Below are 20240 nucleotides of genomic sequence, written 5' to 3' on the forward strand. Positions count from 1 at the left end.
TGGCATTCCTATTGGCTTCAATCCGAGGAAGGAGTGCACTTGGACTCCGCTATTGGAAAAAATGAAGAATCGCTTGATGGGTTGGAAAAATCGTTTTTTGAACCTTGGTGGAAGAATAACTCTTTTGAAGTCTATCTTGAGTTCTCTAGCTATTTTCACCATGTCCTTTTACAAGATGCCGGCTAAAGTGGTAAGTGAATCTACAAAGTTGCAATGTAATTTCTTATGGGGAGGAGTGACCGATACTCGTCGAATTCATTGGGTTAGTTGGAAGGGTGTGACATTGCCATATTTAAAGGGTGGTTTAAATATTAAGGATTTAAACGATTTTAATTTAGCCTTTTTAAATAAGTGGAGATGGAGAATTGCAAATGGGGGGAGGATTTTGTGGTTGGATGTTTTGAAGGCGCGATATGGAGATTTAAATATGCATCTTTTTGGTGGCGGGATTCATAAAAAAAATTCTTCTTCTTCAATTTGGTGGCGTGACATGCTAAAGGTTGGTAATTCTTCTTCTTTTCATAAAGATCCATTTCTTGAGAATAGTTGTTTTATTGTGGGCAATGGTTTTAACACTCCGTTTTGGGAAGTTTGTTGGTTTAATGATGTTTGTTTGTCGGAGGCTTTTCCGGAACTTTTTGAGATTTCTTTGTTGAAAAATGTTTCCGTAGCGGTTATAGGAGGGTGGAGTGATGGTGTATGGAAATGAGGGGATTTGGGCATTCCGATGGTCGAAGCGGTTGAGGCGGGTTTATTATCTAAGCTTTTGTCTCTAAGGAACTTGTTGGAAACTTTTGCGGGTTGCAATTTGGAGAAGGATTCCGTGTGTTGGAATATCGAGACGGATAAGAGTTTTACGGTAGCATCATGTTACCGTCGGTATGCTTTCCGGCGAATTCCTTTTGGTCCCATGAATAGGAATGATGAGGCGTTGGAAAAGATTTGGAAGATGGAGATTCCTTTTAAAAGTAAAGCGTTTGCATGGAGACTTTTTGTGAATAGGCTACCAACCAAAGATCTATTAAAAGTTAGAGGTATTGCTTTTCCTACTTCTAATTTAAATTGTGTCTTTTGTGGGGTTCATTTGGAGGATAGAGACCATATTTTCTTCAAATGTAATGTAATTAAACTTGTTTGGAAAGATATTGGTGAGTGGGTGGATTATTCGGGTTGGAAGGAGGACGATTGCATTCCGCTTTTTATGGAATGATATGCCATGAGTCGTTTGAAAAGAATTAAAGAAGGTAAATTGAGGGTGTTTTGGTTGACAAGGAATGACTTTTGCTTTAAAAATGAGGTTTGGAATATAAATGATATAGTGTGGAAAATCAAGTTTTTGATGTGAAGGTGATCTTCATTTGGTGATATTACTCACTCCAATTGTAACTTTTACAGTTTTTGTAAAGATCCGCTGTCTTTTTTATCGTGATTGTAATTGGTTTGTAATATCCTCTTTTTTGTCGAATTTGTTCCGGTCTTGTGTATCAAGGTTGGAGAACCCTTAGTTCTCTCATTAATATATTTCTTGCTTAAAAAAAATAAAATGCAAGAATAGGAGAACCAACAACTAACATGTTGCTAACATAGCTCTTATAATTTTAAGTCAATTAATTTATAACATTCAAGAAATCAACAACTTTTAATGGATGTTTCTAATATTTGAATGTCACCTTAGAGGGTCAAATCTTTTCAATATATAGATGATGAAGCTGTTTAACTATAAAAAACCCTATGAGCACTCTGCATTCAACAAAACGGATATTGAATAAACACGACACTTAGAATGACAATGAGATGTATAAATAGGGACAGAGTACACTATTTTAAATGCATCACAGTTTCATCACAAGGCATATTGGCAAGACATCAAGCAGGCACATGCAATTGATAAACTCTTAATTTCTTTCCTCCCAATAGGACGAATCAAGGTGGACTGGATAAAGGTCTACAGCCGATGAAGATGCAGCCGTCCAAGGCCCATCAATTGATAAACTCTGACTTTGTGTTTGTGACTTACTTATCTCATTTTCTTCAATCTGATAATAATATTTCCTCATTATTTCAAATTTCTTTTCATCCATTACTTCACTTGAATCTGCAACGAATTCTGGAACCACGGTCCTACCTTTGAGCATACTTACCACAGACGACATGGAGGGCCTAAGGTTTGACGTGGCATTCGTGCATAGGAGAGCCACATTGATCATCACCATAGCTTCCTTTTTGTTGAAATCTGATCCTAATCTTCTATCAACTAGCTCCATTAAGTCACCTTTCTCTTTCATCAAATGTGCCTGTTGAAAGAAGAAAAAAAAAAGAATAGTTTGATTTGAAACCTAAGTCATTTAGAATAGATACATTAAACTTCGAAAAATTCTTCAGAGTAATTGGTCATATTTCTGTAAAATATCTAAACCAAAAGGACGTCACTTATCAAGAAGCTTCGTGATAGTAAGATTCTAGAAAATTGCAGTAACTATGAAATGTCCTCTGCAATTACTCTTCTAGAGAGATTAAAATTATATACTTTTCCAATCCTCTTCATCGTCCAAGTGAAATGTAATACTTCAACGGAGAAATGTTCTCCTACTTTTCAAAATTAACGTTCTGTTTCTTAATTGTTAATATTTTTGTAAAAATGTTGTCTCCATGTTGGTAAGGACAAGGAAAGGGGTAGGAAAAGGTGACACGCGATTTCATTCTCTTGTAGAGTTGAATTATTACATGAAAAACGAATAACGACATATGTATGACACAAAAATGTAACTAGATAAGTATCATGGATAATTAAATTTACATGATCAGGGAGTACATAAAAAAGTTACCCAATCAAGAAGATAGAATGTTTCCTCCTGTGACCGATAAAGGGTGTTGCTCCTTCCACTAACGATTTCCAAGGCAACAACTCCAAAACTATAAACATCTGCTTTGTCCGTCAAATAACCATGCATTGCATATTCAGGAGCCATGTAACCACTACATAATTGAAACATATCATTGCAACAATTTGATATTAGTATACACAACAAGATATCAAAACTATTATCACAAAGATATCATTTGAATTGAACTTGATAACTTTTTGGAATACTTTTTAATAAACTCAGAGAAGGCAAGAAATCAGGTACTCACTATGTCCCCGCAATTCTAGTGCTAATGTGAGTATTGTCCTCGTCATCAAGCCTGGCTAAACCAAAATCAGATATCTTTGGTTTGAGATCTTTATCAAGCAACACATTAGTGGCCTTGATGTCCCTATGAACAACCTTCAGTCTTGATTCTTCATGAAGAAATGCCAAACCACTAGCAATACCAACACAGATCTTCTTCCTAGTTGACCAATCTAGTTTTATTTGGTGTTCCTCTGGACCTTTATTTGTTAATGTAATAAAAAATCAGAACAAGATACCACGTGGAAACGTGCTAAGTTAAAAAACGTGAACTATCACATAAATAGCAGCCGAAGTAAACAATGTAGGGAAGTTACCAAATAAAGCACGGGCAAGACTATTGTTTTCCAAGTATTCATATATCAGCAACAACTGATCTCCCTCCACACAACAACCATAGAGTTTAACAAGATAAGGGTGTTGCAAAGCAGAAATCATGCCTATCTCATTTAGAAACTCACGATTCCCTTGCTTTGATTTAGAAGAAAGTTGTTTGACTGCTATCAATGTCCCATTGGGTAAACATCCCTGCATTTTGAGGAATGTTGATTTAGAAGTAGAGAAGTGATTTTCTCAAAAATACAAGTACAATTAAAATAAAAACATGACACCCAAGAGGAATTGTTATATTATGCAAAATACCTTGTACACTGGACCAAATCCTCCTTCTCCAATCTTATTTGAAATATCAAAGTTATTTGTAGCTGATTTGATTTGTCTTAAGGTAAATAGATCCGTTTGAAGGTCTAAACTCTTCAGCTCTGCTAGTTGAAGTAAAAGAAGAATCAAAGGTAGCTTGAATTAATAACTTACACATGGACCCTCTGCATCAACAATCTATTTCTTGAAAGCTTGCAACTTTCTTTTCATCAAATTAGCTTGAACTAACGCATGAATACTAAAACTAATCTCGTGTTCCATAACATGATATACTAATAAAAGTGTATCCTCAAACTCATTCGGTTACACAACATGAGCAAGTTTATCTCGTATCACTTGAATAATTCATGTGTTGGCAAAAAGTTTTATAATAATAGCAACAAAAGAAATTTCTTTGTTATCACCTTTTGCTAAAGAGTTTTTCTTTCCAAAACATCCTTTCCGCCAGAGTATACCGAATACTAGAATGATAATAATTGTTGCTGCAACCACACTTCCAACCACAGCTCCAGCAGGTTTGCTTCTATGGGTTCTAGGGCTTCTAGGTGGAGAGTCTGCTTGATTATTATGATGCAGTACATTTTCAATGTTAGAACATAACATGGAGATGGCATAAGATTAGAAAGGTACAAAGTATAACCCACCAGATTCCACTGATATAGCTGATATAAGAGGACCATATACGGATTTATCTGGGAGATACTGTGTCCCTTTTCCAGCCCAATACAATCGGATCTCCAAAGTATTACTAGAAACATTAACATCTTTGAACTGTTTTGTGACTTTCTTACCAACTCCCCCAGCTTCTTCGGCAATATTGAAGTCTTTTTGCACGCGCATTCCCTGCAACATTCCAATCACAACCATAATGTACCGTGATGATTACAACCTACAAATTTTTTAAATGTCATTTATTTTATAAATAATGGCAAACAAGTGAACTGCTAATTAGAAAAATATTCAGTTGTTAGTGCGATATTTTATATATTTTAATTGGAAAAATAGTTCGCCAATGTCCCTATAGTAACCTAGTGATCACTTGACGATTGAAAGAAAATTGTTAAACCGTGTACCTGAAGATAGATATCAAATACACGCCTTCCAAGACTACCATAAGTTTGATTGTCTGTGAATATTATTTCAGCAAAATGAAGATTTATTGTGTAGCTTCCATTTGCGAGGCAAAACCCATAATAAGTCAATGAAATAGGAGAAACACGTGCAGTCATGTACAACTCAGCATCCACCATAGTAAGTTTAGAGATATTTGCCGGAGTATAAGTGTTTCCAAATGTTCCACTATCAATGAATTTGCCAGTGCTGCTAAATGCCCACTTTGCTGTTGGACTGTCCTTGCCATCGAATCTGGCAGGTCCAGATGAATCTTGATCATCTTCATAATTTGTTCCGTTGACTTTTTCTTGATTTCCCCCACAATTTATATGAAGGGAGTAAAAGTCTGGGTTGTGTAGATCATGTGAGTAACATTTGAATATTAAAGAAACTAAAAAAATCAAATAAAGAAAAATATGTTCCTTGAAATTTTAGTGTTAGATACTCTCTCTCTTTTAGTTTTCATGTTTATCCCCCACTGCAAATGTAGATGAAAGGAGGGAATCACGGAGGGTTACATACTCTAGCTAGTCAAGCAAAAATCATGATTTACTCTTGCTGGAAATTTTCATATACACACAGCTTGTTGTTGGCCTTTCTCTTCAAACTAAAACTCCTTGAGGAAGTATTCCAACCAAACGAGTACATTTTGTTTCTTACTAATGACATGGTCACTTATTTTGCCTCTGCGTTGAATCGCGTGATTACATTTTGTTTATTACTTTTAAAATATCAAGTTTCCTCCAAGAAGAACTCAATACCCATAAATAGATCGTTTACCAATGCATGATTATGCCCAATCAGTATATGAGTAATCAATTATCTAAGTATGTCCTCTATCTTCATAATAGAGACGATTTTCAATAGCATTTGTATGTATTTCAGAATCTGAATTATAGCTCTTGTTTGAGCCACTACACTCTGCTTTTGACTCCTCCATGTAACAAGATTCCGACAAAAGTAGGCTTTCACATCTCTTAAACAGTAGAGTCATATTCCTGCAGTGACTTTGAGATACTATAAAACTCACTCTACAATTTGAAAATAATTTTCTCTACTCACCACACTAACTGCATCAGCCAAATTCGGTCTAGTGTGTCTCAACTCTCAAGTAAATCAACTTTTTTAATAATCTTTGATATTGTACCTCATATAGTTCATCTTGTGATTTTGCTCAAGGGGAACTATTCAAAATATTAACATTTATAATTATTTTCTCTGTAACACCGACACCTCTAAAAAATACGTGTTCGTGTCGAACACCTACCCTGACACTTGTGATTATATTTAATTTATTCATTTTTTTTATATTAGTACGAAATTGCTGTCTCAGCTTCGGTGTCATGTTCGGGGTGCCCGTGTTTTATGGGTTATTTTATTAGTATGAGGCTCATTAAATAAGTCCATTAGGTTTAGGTTTATTTCTATTTAATCTAATTTATTCTCCTACTGAAGTTTCAACTTTGAAATATATGAAAATACTTTTTCTACAGGAACACTTGCATGTTTGCATTCAAGCTTGTTTCTTTTCATGCAATATCAAAATCTTATTGTAGCTATTGATTCTGTGAGAATTCCATCATTTATTGAAGAAGTATTGAAATGTAAAAATTAAACCCAAGCTATGAGTGAGAAAATGAAAGCTCTTGAGGAAAATAATACTTGAGAAACTATTGAGAGGCAAGAAGCCAGGGGGATGCAGATAGCACCCTTGGTCGTTACAAGGCAAGACTAGTGACAAAAAGTTATACTCAGACATGACATTGATTACAAGGAGACATTTGCACCCGTGGTTGAAATCTTACTATCTGTTAGAATTTAGGTTGGGTCTAACTCATCCCTACATAACCGGCTTGTAAGGTGAAGATGATCCTCACTTATAAACAAAACACAGACCATATATCTAAGCAATGTGAGACTAAATCCAGCCCTCCAAACGCAACACAATGAAGGTGTTAGGGTTGAAATGAAGGAAAGCCAAAGTGCCGCAGTTAAGGCGACTAGGGACAGACCGCAATTAAGACGAAAATTCCAACACACTCCCTCGCGTAGATGATGCGGGAAGTCCAACAACAGATATAGGATAGACTCTGATACCATCTCAAAATTTGGGTTGGACCTAACTCATCCCTGCAAAACTGGCTTGTAAAGTGAGGATAGTCCCCACTTATAAACACAACACATGCCAAATCTTTAAGTAATGTGGGACTAAATTCAGCCCTCCAAACCCAACACAATGAAGGTGCTAGGGGCTGCAATGAAGGCAAGCCAAAGTGCCGCAATTAAGGCGGAAATTCCAACACTATCTCTTGTTGTTTATTCTAGATGAGAATTACAACAATTTGACGTTAAAAATGCGTTCCTACATGGAAACTTAGAGGAGGTCTGTATGGAGATTTACTCGGTTTTAGTACCGCGGATGAAGCCAACAAAGATTAAAGAAGGCTTTATATGAACTAAAAAAGTCCCCTCGTGCGTCATTTGAAAGATTCACAAAGGAAATATTGTAGTCCCCTCGTGGCACGTATGAAGGCGGCGGCGCTAGCACTGTTTTTTGGGGGTTGGCTCGGTTTTTTGTGGCGGTTTTGATGATGTGGTAGGTGGGATGTAAGGAGTGACAAGGAAAGTGGATAGACCGGGAAAACATTGAATACGGTTGCCTTTCAATAGACTCCGGATACCAAGTTGAATGAGAAAAAATGAGGGAGGAATATGGTGAAACCGTACCGTCTAAACTACACTAAAGAGATTCTATTATATGCACTTAGAAACAAATCAATATACAGTAAGTATCATTAACTACAATAGAATATGATATTCCTATATTTAAATATCAACAGTCACCATGAAGAAACTCACGTTCGGGACATTCAAAGCGCAAACACGAATTTGTTCCTCTGAGATAATGATGTAAGAAACAGAAAAGTTAGCATGATTAGTAAAATAAGATTCATCACACAATATGCGCAAACATGAATATGCAATATGTATATGCATGTTTTAGTATTTATAATGTCAAACTTACATGTCATTGCGTGCCCATGAAGTAGAAAATAAGTTCCTGTGACATATTATAGAAGTTTGTTTTTCAGAAGGGTTCTTAAGTTTGCAAACAAATGCATACAAATGGAAAGATTCTTACACTCTTTCATTTTGACATATCTGACTCTCTTGATTGATGGTGAAGTTATTGTATGAAAGATCTCTATACATAAGTCGTAAATTTAATTCGGAATATTATAACAATATGATGATCAGAGATAGGAAAAAGGCAAAAAGAAAAAGTAAAGTTTAGTTAGAAAAGTAAAAAGGAAACGATATAATTTTGCCACATAAATGAATTAAATTGTTAAACCTAAGGAATCATACAAGTAGTATTAGAAAGATAACTCACACATATGCATTCTTTCCCCAAGGAGAAGGCACTTGTCCAGTGAGAAGGTTTCCAGTTAAAAACCTACCATACAAGAATCTCAAGATATTAATATACAAAGACTGAAAGTTGAAACTAGACTTGTACGTGCAAAGAAGCCAACAGATGTGTGATTAAAAAGTACTCCAAGAAAAACTATGATAAGTTTCATACACGAAATTCAAACTGTCCATGTCAGCATAGCTATCCGGAATCGTTCCATTTAATTTGTTAAAGCTGAGATCTCTGAAAGGGATATTTAAATGATACAGAGAAAATTTGTAAGAAAAAATATTCCTGCATTCTAATAGCTGGAGATATAATTTTAAAACACAAAAATGTCAAAGACTAAGAATAAGTTAAATTTGTCAAAAAAAAAAACTTCAATGGTTAATAATAGTCAAACAAAATGTAGCAAGTATGCCATTACAAGTGTTTCAATGCTGTCATATTCTCAATAGATTCGGGTAGGTTTCCATTGATGTTGCAATTCCTCATAACCCTGCAAGACAACAATATGTTATGAGTAACTTTTTTTCCACATCTTTCTTTTGTCTTAAATATCTTTTTGATCCCTTTACTTATTTATAAGATACTATTTGGTTTTTTAACTCTATATTGGATTGAATTGGTCTTTTTCCTTACCTCTGTTTTCTCACGTTGTCATACCTACATGTGGATCTAACAAGCTATATAAGTCAAAACTTTTTTTTTATTTAGTAATCATTTCAGTAACCTAAAAAATTAAAGGTAATTTTCTTTCTCTCAAATCATCCAAACAACCACCATTGTAGGGACACTACTGCCAATCTTTGCATTAGAAAGATATCACTTTCATTTCAAACAACACTTTTGATTTTTATATTAGACCTAACTTATTTTTATAAAATCAGCTTAAAATATGAGGGTGCTACTTTTAATAAAATTTATTCAAATTTTATCTTTAATTTATGTGGGATTTGATTTTTTCAATACATCCTCTGACGTTCAACACTATTAAACTTGGTGCATAGATGTGAATGATGAATGACCTCAAAATTGGCTTTGTTGCCATCTAAGTTTGGCGTAATTAAATATAAAGTTTGATAAGAGTTTATAAAGAGACACAGGATTTCATTCCTACAACACCAAATACTCCAACAAAAAGTCAGACCGAAAAACCATCTAGTGTTCACAACAAAAAGAGACTTACAAGAAACCTCAAGAGCAATAAGACGGTTAAAGATATTACCGAAAATTGCAGAAACATCAATACGAAGCCAATCCAAGAAACTACTCCACCAACCTAAAGTCACCGAACAATTCCCAAAAAGATGATTTGTATCCTCCTCCGCCAACAAACACAAAGGACAAACCAAATTATCCAGGCCGAATAAAATACCCCGAGATGCCAAAGCCATCCTAGTGAGAATCTTATTCCAAAATAGCCTCCACCCAAAAAATAGACACCTTACTCGGAATCTTAGTCTTCCATAAACAAGATAACTCCTTAGAAATGTTTTCATCCAAGCCATAAGCCCGAGACTCACCTTCCATAATCATCTCATAAGTTGCCTTAACTGAAAAACCCGTAGGATTCTTCCACCAAACAAACAAATCCAAAACTCTAATCACGGGCTGCACCGAATTGATAAGTGTCAACAAATCCACAAGAGGCTCCCCATCATCATCATTAGAAAAGCCTTCGTAAAATTTAATAAACCAAACCCAAGAACCATTGTTCCAATAAACGTTGTCACAAACCTTTGTAGAAGAAACTTCAGCATACAAAAACAGAGATAGAAAACGGTTGCAAAGCGGGTGCCCTCCCACCCACCGATCTGCCCAAAAATCAATAATCTCGCCATTTCCAAGTTTACAAGAAATAGATGAAGGAAACCAATTTTCCAACGAATCCTTTCCCGCCGATCCCACTGAACAAACATCTTTCCACCAAAGAGAAACCATATTTCTTTTATGTATCACCAAATCTAAAAGCATTGTCCTCCTAATATCATTGTACCTGCAAGAAAGAAGGTTAGTCCATAAGGAATTCTCCTCATTAAGAATCTTCTATCTCCACTTACTAAGCAACGCCAAATTAAACTTTCCACAATGTTTAACTCCTAATCTCCCCTCCTTCTTCGGCAAACACACTTTATCCGAAACAATCCAATTTATCTTCTTCTTAGTCTCTACACCTCCCAAAAAAAAATCTTTTGAAGCTTAATGATGACTTTTGGCGCCTTGTAGAATGAAAAAGAAATAAATCGGAATACTTGACAAAATCAAATTTAACAAAACGACCATCCCCCCAATAGACAAATGTCTATTTTGCCAAGACTCCAATCTTCTCCTCAGCCTCGCAACAATAGGCTTCCACACCTTCCGCCTCCTAGGATTAACCCCCACTGGAATTCCAAGAAAAGTGAAGGAAGTAGCACCTACGACACAATTAAGAAACGAAGTCGCCGCTTGGACAAAATCTGGATTCAAGTCAACCCCCAACAAACGGCTCTTGGTCAAATTAACACGAAGATCGGAAACCACCTCAAAGCCCCTAAGAATAACCTTCACACTCCACAAATTACTCCACGATTCATCACCTATCAAAAGAGTATCATCTACAAATTGAAGGATCTCAAAATGCAAATTATCATTAGCCCTAAACCCCACATAGTCACCAAGACTCGAAGCGTTCCCCATCATTCCCGCCAAAGCTTCCGCCACCAAGAGAAAAAGGAAAGGAGATAAAGGATCCCCATTGCCGAAAATCTCTAGTCACCACAAAGTCCCTTGTTGGACTCCCATTAACTAAAATAGACATAGAATTGTTAAAAACTAAAGCCTCCATCCACCTTCTCCACCTTTCTCCAAAACTCATCCTTCTTAAAAGATACCTCAAGTAATCCCAAGCAACACAATCATACGCTTTTTCAAAATCAACCTTCACCATCACACACTTCTTCTTGCTCCTCTTAGCCAAATCCAAAATTTCATTCGCCACCAAAACACCATCCAACATATTCCTACCAGAAATAAAAGCCGATTGGCAATTTGAAACCAAATTCCCAATAACCTTTTTCAACCTCGAGGCTAGTAACTTCGCCAAGATACCATACATGCCACCAATGAGACAAATTGGCCTATAAACATCCAAAGAAAGAGGATTATAAATCCTAGGGATTAGAGCCATAAACGACGCCGTCACCGCCTTAGGAAGCGTTTCAAATTCAAAAAACTCATTAAAGAAGCCCAAAATATCACTCTTCAAGAAAGGCCAACACACCTTAAAGCCATCTAGACCCGGACTCTTCTCACTATCCGAATTCCAAAAAAGCTTCCCTCACCTCCTCCTAAAAAAAAGAAACCTCCAAATTTAAGGATTCAACTTGAGAAAGTTGAGGGCACTCAACAGCATCCAACTTGGGACGCTAAAGCATGGTCTTGGAGAACCTCTTCTCAAATGACTTTTAATCTCCTCTTTAATAAAAAAAATGTCATCGATCCACCCTTCCTCCGTACTTAACCCTACTAAGGTGTTTCGCCTAGCACGTTGTGATCAAGGTTGTCAGAATCGAGAGTTTACTTTGAATCGAAAGAGTATAGTAATATCGAAAAATCGTAAATCGCAACCAAAATCGGTGGATTCTATTCAAATCGTTTTGTTGAATCGAAAGGGGAAATCAAGATCGAATAATCGAAAATCGCAACCAAAATCGATGGATTCAACTCATAATAGTATATAACTATATAACTATATATATACACATTAACCTGTTAGCCATAGTCCATATTAGAAACAATTATTATCCCAGAACAGTCAATTATTAGCCCAGAACAGAACAATTATTAAACGGGTCGCCTTTACCCATTCTAAAATTACCCACAAAAAAAAGCCCAAAAACGGTGGAATCCATATAAAATCGCGGATTTTGCTGCGATTCTGCGATTTTGTGCGATTTTATTGGGATTTTGCTCTGGATTAGGATTCTACTCACGATTCAGATCGTTTAGGGCGAGCAAAATCGCAAAATCCATGGATTTTAAGATTCTGATCGCGATTCTGATAATAGTGGTTGTGATAGAACCACTACTATTGGGTCAGTTACTAATGAAAGGCCCAATCCTGCTGTTTGGAGAGTGTATGTGCGCAAGGGTAAGAAAGTGGGAAATAATTCTATTAGTTACATTCTTTGAGGACATATCATACTTTCCTAACTCAGATGTTCCTGAACCTGATTTAGATCAAGTCTTGCATATTCCGTATTTTGAGTCTGTTGAGTCCACTTCTTTATCGTCTAGTCCACCCGTTGTGATAAATGAGTCATCACCACCGTTGAACCGATATAGAATTACTTATGAAAGAAGGTTTGGACCACGTGATTCAGCTCCTACTCGAAGCCCCTCCACCCCTGCTTCGGCTCTGTTTCTCAGTTTGTCCATTGCCATCCATAAAGGTAATTGTTTAACCCGTATCCCTTGTCCTATTTATAATTGTGTGTCTTACCATCGGTTATCACCTATCCACTGTGCTTTTGTTACTGCACTTGCATTTGTTTCTATCCCTAAAACTATTCAAGAAGCATTATCCCATCCAAGGAGGAAAAGGTAATACTTGATGAAATGTCAACTCTAGAATCTAATCATACTTGGGAGCTTGTTCCTCTCCCTTCTAGGAAATCGGTTGTTGGTTGCAGGTGGATATTTAAAGTTAAGTTGGTTCCTGATGGACAGGTAGATCGATTGAAAGCTCGCCTAGTGGCAATGGGATATACTCAAGTTTATGGTTAAGATTATAGTGATACTTTTTCTCCGTTGCAAATATGGCATTTGTCCGTCTCTTTCTCGCAATGGCTGCCATTAAAAAATAGCCTCAATTTCAATTGGTTATCAAGAATGCATTTTTGCATGGTGACTTGAAAGAGGAGATTTACATGGAGCAACCTCCTGGGTTTGTTGCTCAAGAGGAGTGTAATTGCGCATGTAAATTGCTGCAGAAGTCTTTGTATGGGTTGAAACAATCATCTCGGGCATGGTTTGGAGGATTTAGTAAAGTGTTGCCATAATTTGGGATGAGCCGTTGTGAATCAGATCACTTGTTATCACCAAATGTTCATCATCAAATAAATGTATTTACAGGTGATGATTTTGATGATATCAAAGCTTTAAAACAACACTTTTTTCAGAACTTTCAGACAAAGGAATTAGGCCATCTTCGTTACTTTTTGGGGATTGAGGTAGCTCAATCAAAGTCAGGCATTGTTATCTCTCAAAGGAAGTACGCTCTTCATATTTTGGAAGAAACATGTCTCACAAATTGCAAACCGGTTGACACTCCTATGGATCCTAATGTAAAACTTCTTCCTAATAAGGGGGAGTCGTATACTGATCCAGGTAGATATCAAACTATCAGAGACTTGTAGGAAAATTGAATTATCTTACCTTGACTAGACCTGATATATCTATTCCAGTCAGTGTAGTAAGTCAGATCCTAAAATATGCTTATGACAGCCATTGGAATGCGGTTATTCGAATCCTTAAGTATAACAAAGGATCGCATAGAAAAGGACTTGTTTTTTTATGATAGAGGCCACAATGATATCATTGGATATTCAGATGTTGATTAGGCATGAGATACAAGTGATAGACGTTCTCCATCTGGTTATTGTGTTTTCTGTTTTACTTAATTCATACTGATGTTTGGGGTTCGTTGAATGGTCCAAATATACCAGCTGCTCGTTGGTTTGTAAAATTTATTGATGATTGCACCCAGGTTACTTGGGTCTACTTGTTAAAACAAAAATTAAAAGTTTGTTTGGTATTTCTTCACTTCTTCTCTATGGTTAAAAATCAGTTTGGTGTGAGTATTAAGAGAATAAGGTCTGATAATGCCAAAGATTACTTCAACCACGGTCTTAATTTTTTTTGTCAAAAAGAATGTATTATTCATTAGTCTTCTTGTGTTAAAACCCCTCAACAAAAAGAGATTGCTGAGAGAAAGAATGGGCACTTACTAGACCAAACATGTGCTATGGTATTCCAAAATAAAGTCCCTAAGAAATTCTTAGAATTTGGGTTAGGCCTAACTCATCCCCACTAAACCGGCTTGCAAGGTGAGGATTGTCCCCCATTTATAAACACAACATTGGTCATATCTCTAAGCAATGTGTGACTAAATCCACCCCTTCAAAGCCAACACAATGAAGGTGTTGGGGGCTGCAATGGCAATCCAAAGTGCCGCAATTAAGGCGACTGGGGGCGCACCGCAATTTAGGCGACTAGGGGCGCACCGCAATTTAGGCGGAAAGTCCAACAAAAATATCGGGGCGAGGCTATCTTAACTACATCATATCTCATTAATTGTTTACCCTCTACTGTCCTTGCCTCCAAAACTCCTATGGAAGTCTTATCCTCATTCTATCCTAATGTGTTTACTTCAAGTAATTTGACCCCTAGAATATTTGGGTGTACGTCGTTTGTCCATATCCATAGGGATGGTAGAGGGAAACTTGATCCTAGAGTGTTAAAATATGTCTTTACAGGATACTCCTTTACCCAAAAGGGTTATAAATGTTATCATCCACCATCTTATAAATAATTTGTCTCTCAAGATGTCACCTTCCATGAACAAGAAAGTTACTTCCTTCAAACTCATCTTCAGGAGGAGAATATAAGTAAGGACGATGAGTCTTTTCTACTTTGTGACCTTACTTTCGAACGGAAGTTGAGACTGAAACTAGTGGTGACAATGTTGAGACTGAACTTGATTCTGAAAAAATGAAAATGTTGAAACTGATGTGAGATTTGGAAAGAATTTAGTATATACAAGAAAGAAGAACATTCCTGAATCTACTCATATCCAAGAATCCAATCCGACATTATATGAGAAAACTTCTCCTGATCCTTCAAGCACTAGTGATTCAATTTTTGAATTTTCTCATGAATAAGAAACAGAATCCAAATCAGTACTACCACCACACTACAAGGATTTAGATCTTCCAATTTCCCTTAGAAAAGATATCAAAAAATGTACTAAAAAGTCATTTTACCCTATATCCAACTACCTAAGTTTTGAACATTTTTCACCGACCCATAAAGTCTTCCTCAAGGGTTCAAACACTACAACAAACAATACCTAACTCTTTATCTGAGGCATTGTCTGACAGGAAAAGTAAACAAGCCATGGACTTGGAGATGGAGGCACTGAATAAAAATAATACTTGGGAATTAGTTTCTCTGCCAAGTGGAAAGAAACTTGTAGTGTGCAGATGGGTATACAGAGAAAAATACAAGGCTAATGGATCTATTGAGAGGTACAAGGAAAGATTGGTTGCCAAAGGATTCACCCAAACTTATGGAGTCGATTACTCAGAGAGATTTGCTCGAGTTGCTAAAATGAATACCATAAGGGAAATATTATCTTAAGCAGTTAATTACAATTGGAATTTACATCAATTTAATGTGAAAAATGCCTTCCTTCATGGAGAACTAGATGAAGAGATTTATATGGATGTACCCCCTGAATACTATGAACTTACTACCACCAACATTGTGTGCAAATTAAAAAAGACTTTATACGGGCTAAAGCAATCACAACGAGTATGGTTTGAAAGATTCACCAAAGTTATGATAGGTTAGGATTTTAAACATACTCAAGGAGATCATACTCTATTTATCAAATATTCTGAGACAGGGGGAGTAACAGTTCTATTAGTGTATGTGGATGACATTATAGTAACAGGTGATGATAAGAAGGAGCAATAATGGTTAGCCGAACACTTAGCCAAGGAGTTTGAGATTAACACCTTGGAAAAATTGAAGTACTTTCTAGGAATTCAAGTTGTTCAATCTAAGAAAGGAATCTTCATTTCTCAACAAAAATACATTATTGATCTTCTACGAGAGACAGGTAAGACAGCCTGCAACTACACCAATTGATCCAAGGGTAAGGTTGGGGAACGCAGAAGAAAATATTCCAGTTGATAATGGAATGTATCAAAGATTAGTCGAAAAACGTATATACCTATCACATACTAGACAAGATGTTGCTTTTCCTGTAAGCTTAGTCAGCCAATTCATGCACCAACCAAAGGAGATTCATTTACAATTTGCGTTTTGAATTGTGCAATATTTAAAAGGAACTCCGGGTAGAGGAATTTTGTTTGAACGAAATGGAAGTGTGAGTCTTGAAGCATATAATGATGCTAACAATGCAGGGCCAGTTGTGGATAGACAATCAACTACAGGATATTGTACTTTTTTAGGCGGGAATCTTGTGACCTAGAAGAGTAAAAAACAAAGTGTTGTATCTAGATCTAGTACTAAAGCAGAATTCAGAGCAATGGCAAAAGGGATATGTGAAATACTTTGGCTGAAAATGATATTAGAAGACTTGAAGATAAAAAGTGATGAACCAATGAGACTTTATTGTGATAGTAAATCTGCTATTAGCATAGCCCATAATCTAGTGCTGCATGATAGAATCAAACATATTGAAGTTGACAAACAATTCATCAAAGAAAAGTTAGATAGTGGTCTTATTTGCACTCCATCTGTTTCTTCTCAAGACAACCGTGCAGATCTTCCAAGTTCCAACTAAGGAGCTGAACAACAATAACTTTGAAAAAATTGTTTCCAAACTGGGAATGATAGATATTCATTCACCAGCTTGAGGGGCGGTGTTATAAATAAGTTATTTTTACTATTATTAGTAGTAATTTATACTTGGGCTCTTAGTCTGTTAGTTAGGCCCATTAGATTAATAGTCTTATATAAAGAGATTAGTACTTGTAATTTTAAGATACTTGAAATATATTATTCAGTTATAAACAGTATTTTTTTTATTAGTATTATCTTTCCCCTGATTAGTGGTATTGGTTAGTATAATTTTTCCTTACTTAGTGGGATTTGTTAGGGTATAATTTTTCCTTACTTATATAGGTCAGATCAAATGACACCAAGGTGTCAAACTTAGTAACATGACACCTCCGATAATTCTTTACCGCATATTTGTATAATAAAATTCACCGTTAGATTGAAAGTTGTTATCATATAGATCATGTCTATAAAATTTAACATCAACTGGAAATCATCTGACGAGTCAACGAGATGCATAAAAAATAACGTCTTACAAAACTTCATGAAAATCGTGAATTTTGATCATTCTCTATCAAATGATTTTTTATTGATGTGAAATTTTATAGGTGATCAATGTAATAATAATTTTCAACCCAACAGCGAATAAAAATGGATTTTCGAGAGGATCCTTCTAAAAAAAAGGTTTTATAGTGTATTTACTTTAGAACTTGAAAATATATTACCGAAAAGATAAGGGTCAAAATAGAAAAATTTGTAGTACTTAAGGGAAAGTGGATTGAGAATTTTCCAATAAGTAAAGGGAAAAAATGTATTTAAACCTCTTCTTTCTATTTCTGCAAAACGGCAAGGAATCAACTCACAGTCTGTTTAACGATATCATATTGCTAAGTTGTGGCAAAGGTGCATATTCGGATCCATTCAAATCACTAATTCTCCTGAATATCACATTTGAATCACAGCAAAATAAACATAATTAAAATGAAAGTTAAACTTCAACCCTAGCTTTATCATGATATAAAATACCATACGTACAATTCAATTAAGTTTCTCAAAAGTGATATTTCAGAAGGAATCGGCCCACTTAATCCACTCCCCTGAATGATTCTGTCAAAGTAAAGTGACCATTGTTTAAAAGTCAAGAAATACAAAAACAAGTTGAGGAAAAATTAATATAAAAAAGGATAGAGCATACAGTGTACTGATTTTTGTCCAATTTTGAATAAAATCAGGTATCTTTCCGGACAACTGGTTGTCTGAAATTCGGCTGCATTGAAAGAGGGCGTGGAATTTGAAACATCATAAAAATATATTTTTTTAATATAGTCATTAGTAAACATCACTGAAAAAACTTGTCTCTTACAAATCTAGAAGTGTAGTGAGCTTGGCCAATGTTACGGGTAGTTCTCGAGTAAAATTGTTAGACGAAAGTTGCCTATATATAATTAAAAAACAAGACAATAAATTATGATTCTAAGCTATGGAATCAAAAGTGGACTATGAACATTGGACTTTCACATTTGAACTGAGTACATCAATTAAGGGGAAAAAAGATACTTACAGTGCTTGAATATGGGGTAGACTCCCAAGCTCAGAAGGAATATTTCCAGACATTTGATTGCCTGTCAAGTTCCTATCCATTTCAAGCTAAAGCTAAGTTCTACTAAAACTTTATGAATTGAACGCATACATGTTTATGTACTTATGAAATGGAATTATTTTTTGCTAAGTAGGATAACAAGTAACTCACAATTGTATCAGAGTAGATATATTAGCAATCTCCTTTGGTATTGAACCGGTTAATCGATTTCCGGAGAGAATACTATGATGATTAAGAAATATGCGATCATTAGCTTGTTTTTGCATGTAATTATTACAAGTATATAAGAAAATGAATGCTAAGTCTTAAAAAGAATATACTATAAGACCCATATGTCAAGACCTCTAAAGAACAACCCATGATTAAAAACCAGAAAAGAAAAATAAGAGACAAATCATACATGTTAAGAAGATTCGTCATGGAGCCCCATTCTTTAGGAATTGTACCGTTCAAGTAATTGCGAGAGAGATCACTTTAATAGAAGAGCAATGGCAGGAGAGAAAGAGTTTGTCATGCAAGATAAATGTGATTTAGGATATAAAACAAGTTCAATAATATTTTTTTATCAGGATATTAGGAAAAAGCTTGGGATTTACATACATAATTTGAAGGTAACGCAGCCTGTTCAGTTCTGGTGGGAGAGTGCCCGGGAGATTTTGCTTGTTCAAAATTCTGTATGTTTATTTTACCATAAAAAAAATTTATTTAAATAAATCAATTCTAATATATTTGTTAGCCGATAGATTTAAAAGAAAATTGCAACAAGCTCTTCTACTGCAGAGAGTTTTAAGACTTGTTTTACCATTTGTCAAACATAATTTTAGCACAATACATATCTTTGACAGCAAAGACATGTAAAATAAGAAATCAAACCAAATTATTAAGACTACTGATATCAGAGGGTCGCTTCTATGGAAAATAAACTTACATTGTAACAACATGGCAGAAGTTGTCACCAGCTACAGCGCAGTTACAGGTGACATTGTTCTCTAACTTTGTAACCCAGTTGCTGCATGGATCTGTGTTAAAATTCCAATCCTTCTTACCAAGTGAGTTAGCTATATCTTGAAGAGCTTTCTCTAAATATACAATTCAGAAGCTATCAGCTAAGGACTGAAAATTTTCTAATCTTCAAACACATGTCATCAAATATATAGACAATTTCTATAGAAATTCTGAACAAAAAAAAAAACTTAAATCCTTAGATAAAGAAAATCTGGAAAAGAAAGAGAAATGGGAGCTATGATAGAAATAGATATCACACTTTCATCGGGGTGAATCGTAGTAGCTCCAAAAGTTGATATAGATATGAGCCAAATGGCAATGAGTGAAAGGAAGAGACACTGCGAGGAAGTGTTCATCTTAATATTAACAAGGGAAGCTCAGATATCTCAATAATTTAGAAGTTGAGAGTTTGAATAAATACTCAGTTTTTAAAAGGGTTAATCCAATCCCTTAACCTATCTATGTAAAACTAATGTGATTGAGAACTTGTACATTGATGAATCAATCAACTTATTAACTACCCATAAATAAAAGAACTTAAAGTCAAGTGTATGGTTCAATGATGTTCGATTCACATGGATGATTACCAGACATATATTTAAGGGAGGAAAGTGACATTGGAAAGATTTTGAGGAGAAGACTCAGAAAGTGCATATACAAGTCAAGCTTTTACACTATAGATATGTATGCCCCAGCCAGAATT

General features: G+C 35.5%; 1 protein-coding gene across 2 annotated transcripts; it reads right to left on the reverse strand.

Moving 5' to 3' along the window:
* Window positions 1–1761: 1761 nt before the first annotated feature.
* LOC131653391 (probable leucine-rich repeat receptor-like serine/threonine-protein kinase At3g14840) lies at window positions 1762–20043 on the reverse strand. 2 transcript variants are annotated; one of them, XM_058923524.1, is made up of 24 exons: window positions 19797–20043; window positions 19461–19611; window positions 19133–19204; window positions 18933–19004; window positions 18683–18754; window positions 18494–18565; window positions 18296–18367; window positions 18128–18199; window positions 17968–18039; window positions 17796–17870; window positions 8786–8857; window positions 8530–8601; window positions 8338–8400; window positions 8086–8148; window positions 7969–8004; window positions 7803–7840; window positions 4904–5289; window positions 4475–4673; window positions 4235–4384; window positions 3813–3934; window positions 3488–3698; window positions 3133–3370; window positions 2826–2976; window positions 1762–2294 (listed from the first exon to the last, which is right to left on the reverse strand). In XM_058923524.1, the coding sequence occupies exons 1-24, from the start codon at window positions 19891–19893 to the stop codon at window positions 1896–1898; spliced, it is 3027 nt and encodes a 1008-aa protein (XP_058779507.1). In that variant the 5' UTR covers window positions 19894–20043; the 3' UTR covers window positions 1762–1895. The 2 variants fall into 2 exon arrangements, with proteins under 2 accessions (XP_058779507.1, XP_058779508.1); XM_058923525.1 differs by having other exon boundaries at window positions 3813–3931; window positions 19797–20042.
* Between the last annotated feature and the right edge of the window lie 197 nt (window positions 20044–20240).

Source organism: Vicia villosa, linkage group LG2 (genome assembly GCF_029867415.1).
Source record: "Vicia villosa cultivar HV-30 ecotype Madison, WI linkage group LG2, Vvil1.0, whole genome shotgun sequence".
In the NCBI taxonomy this organism is placed as follows: Eukaryota; Viridiplantae; Streptophyta; class Magnoliopsida; order Fabales; family Fabaceae; genus Vicia; species Vicia villosa.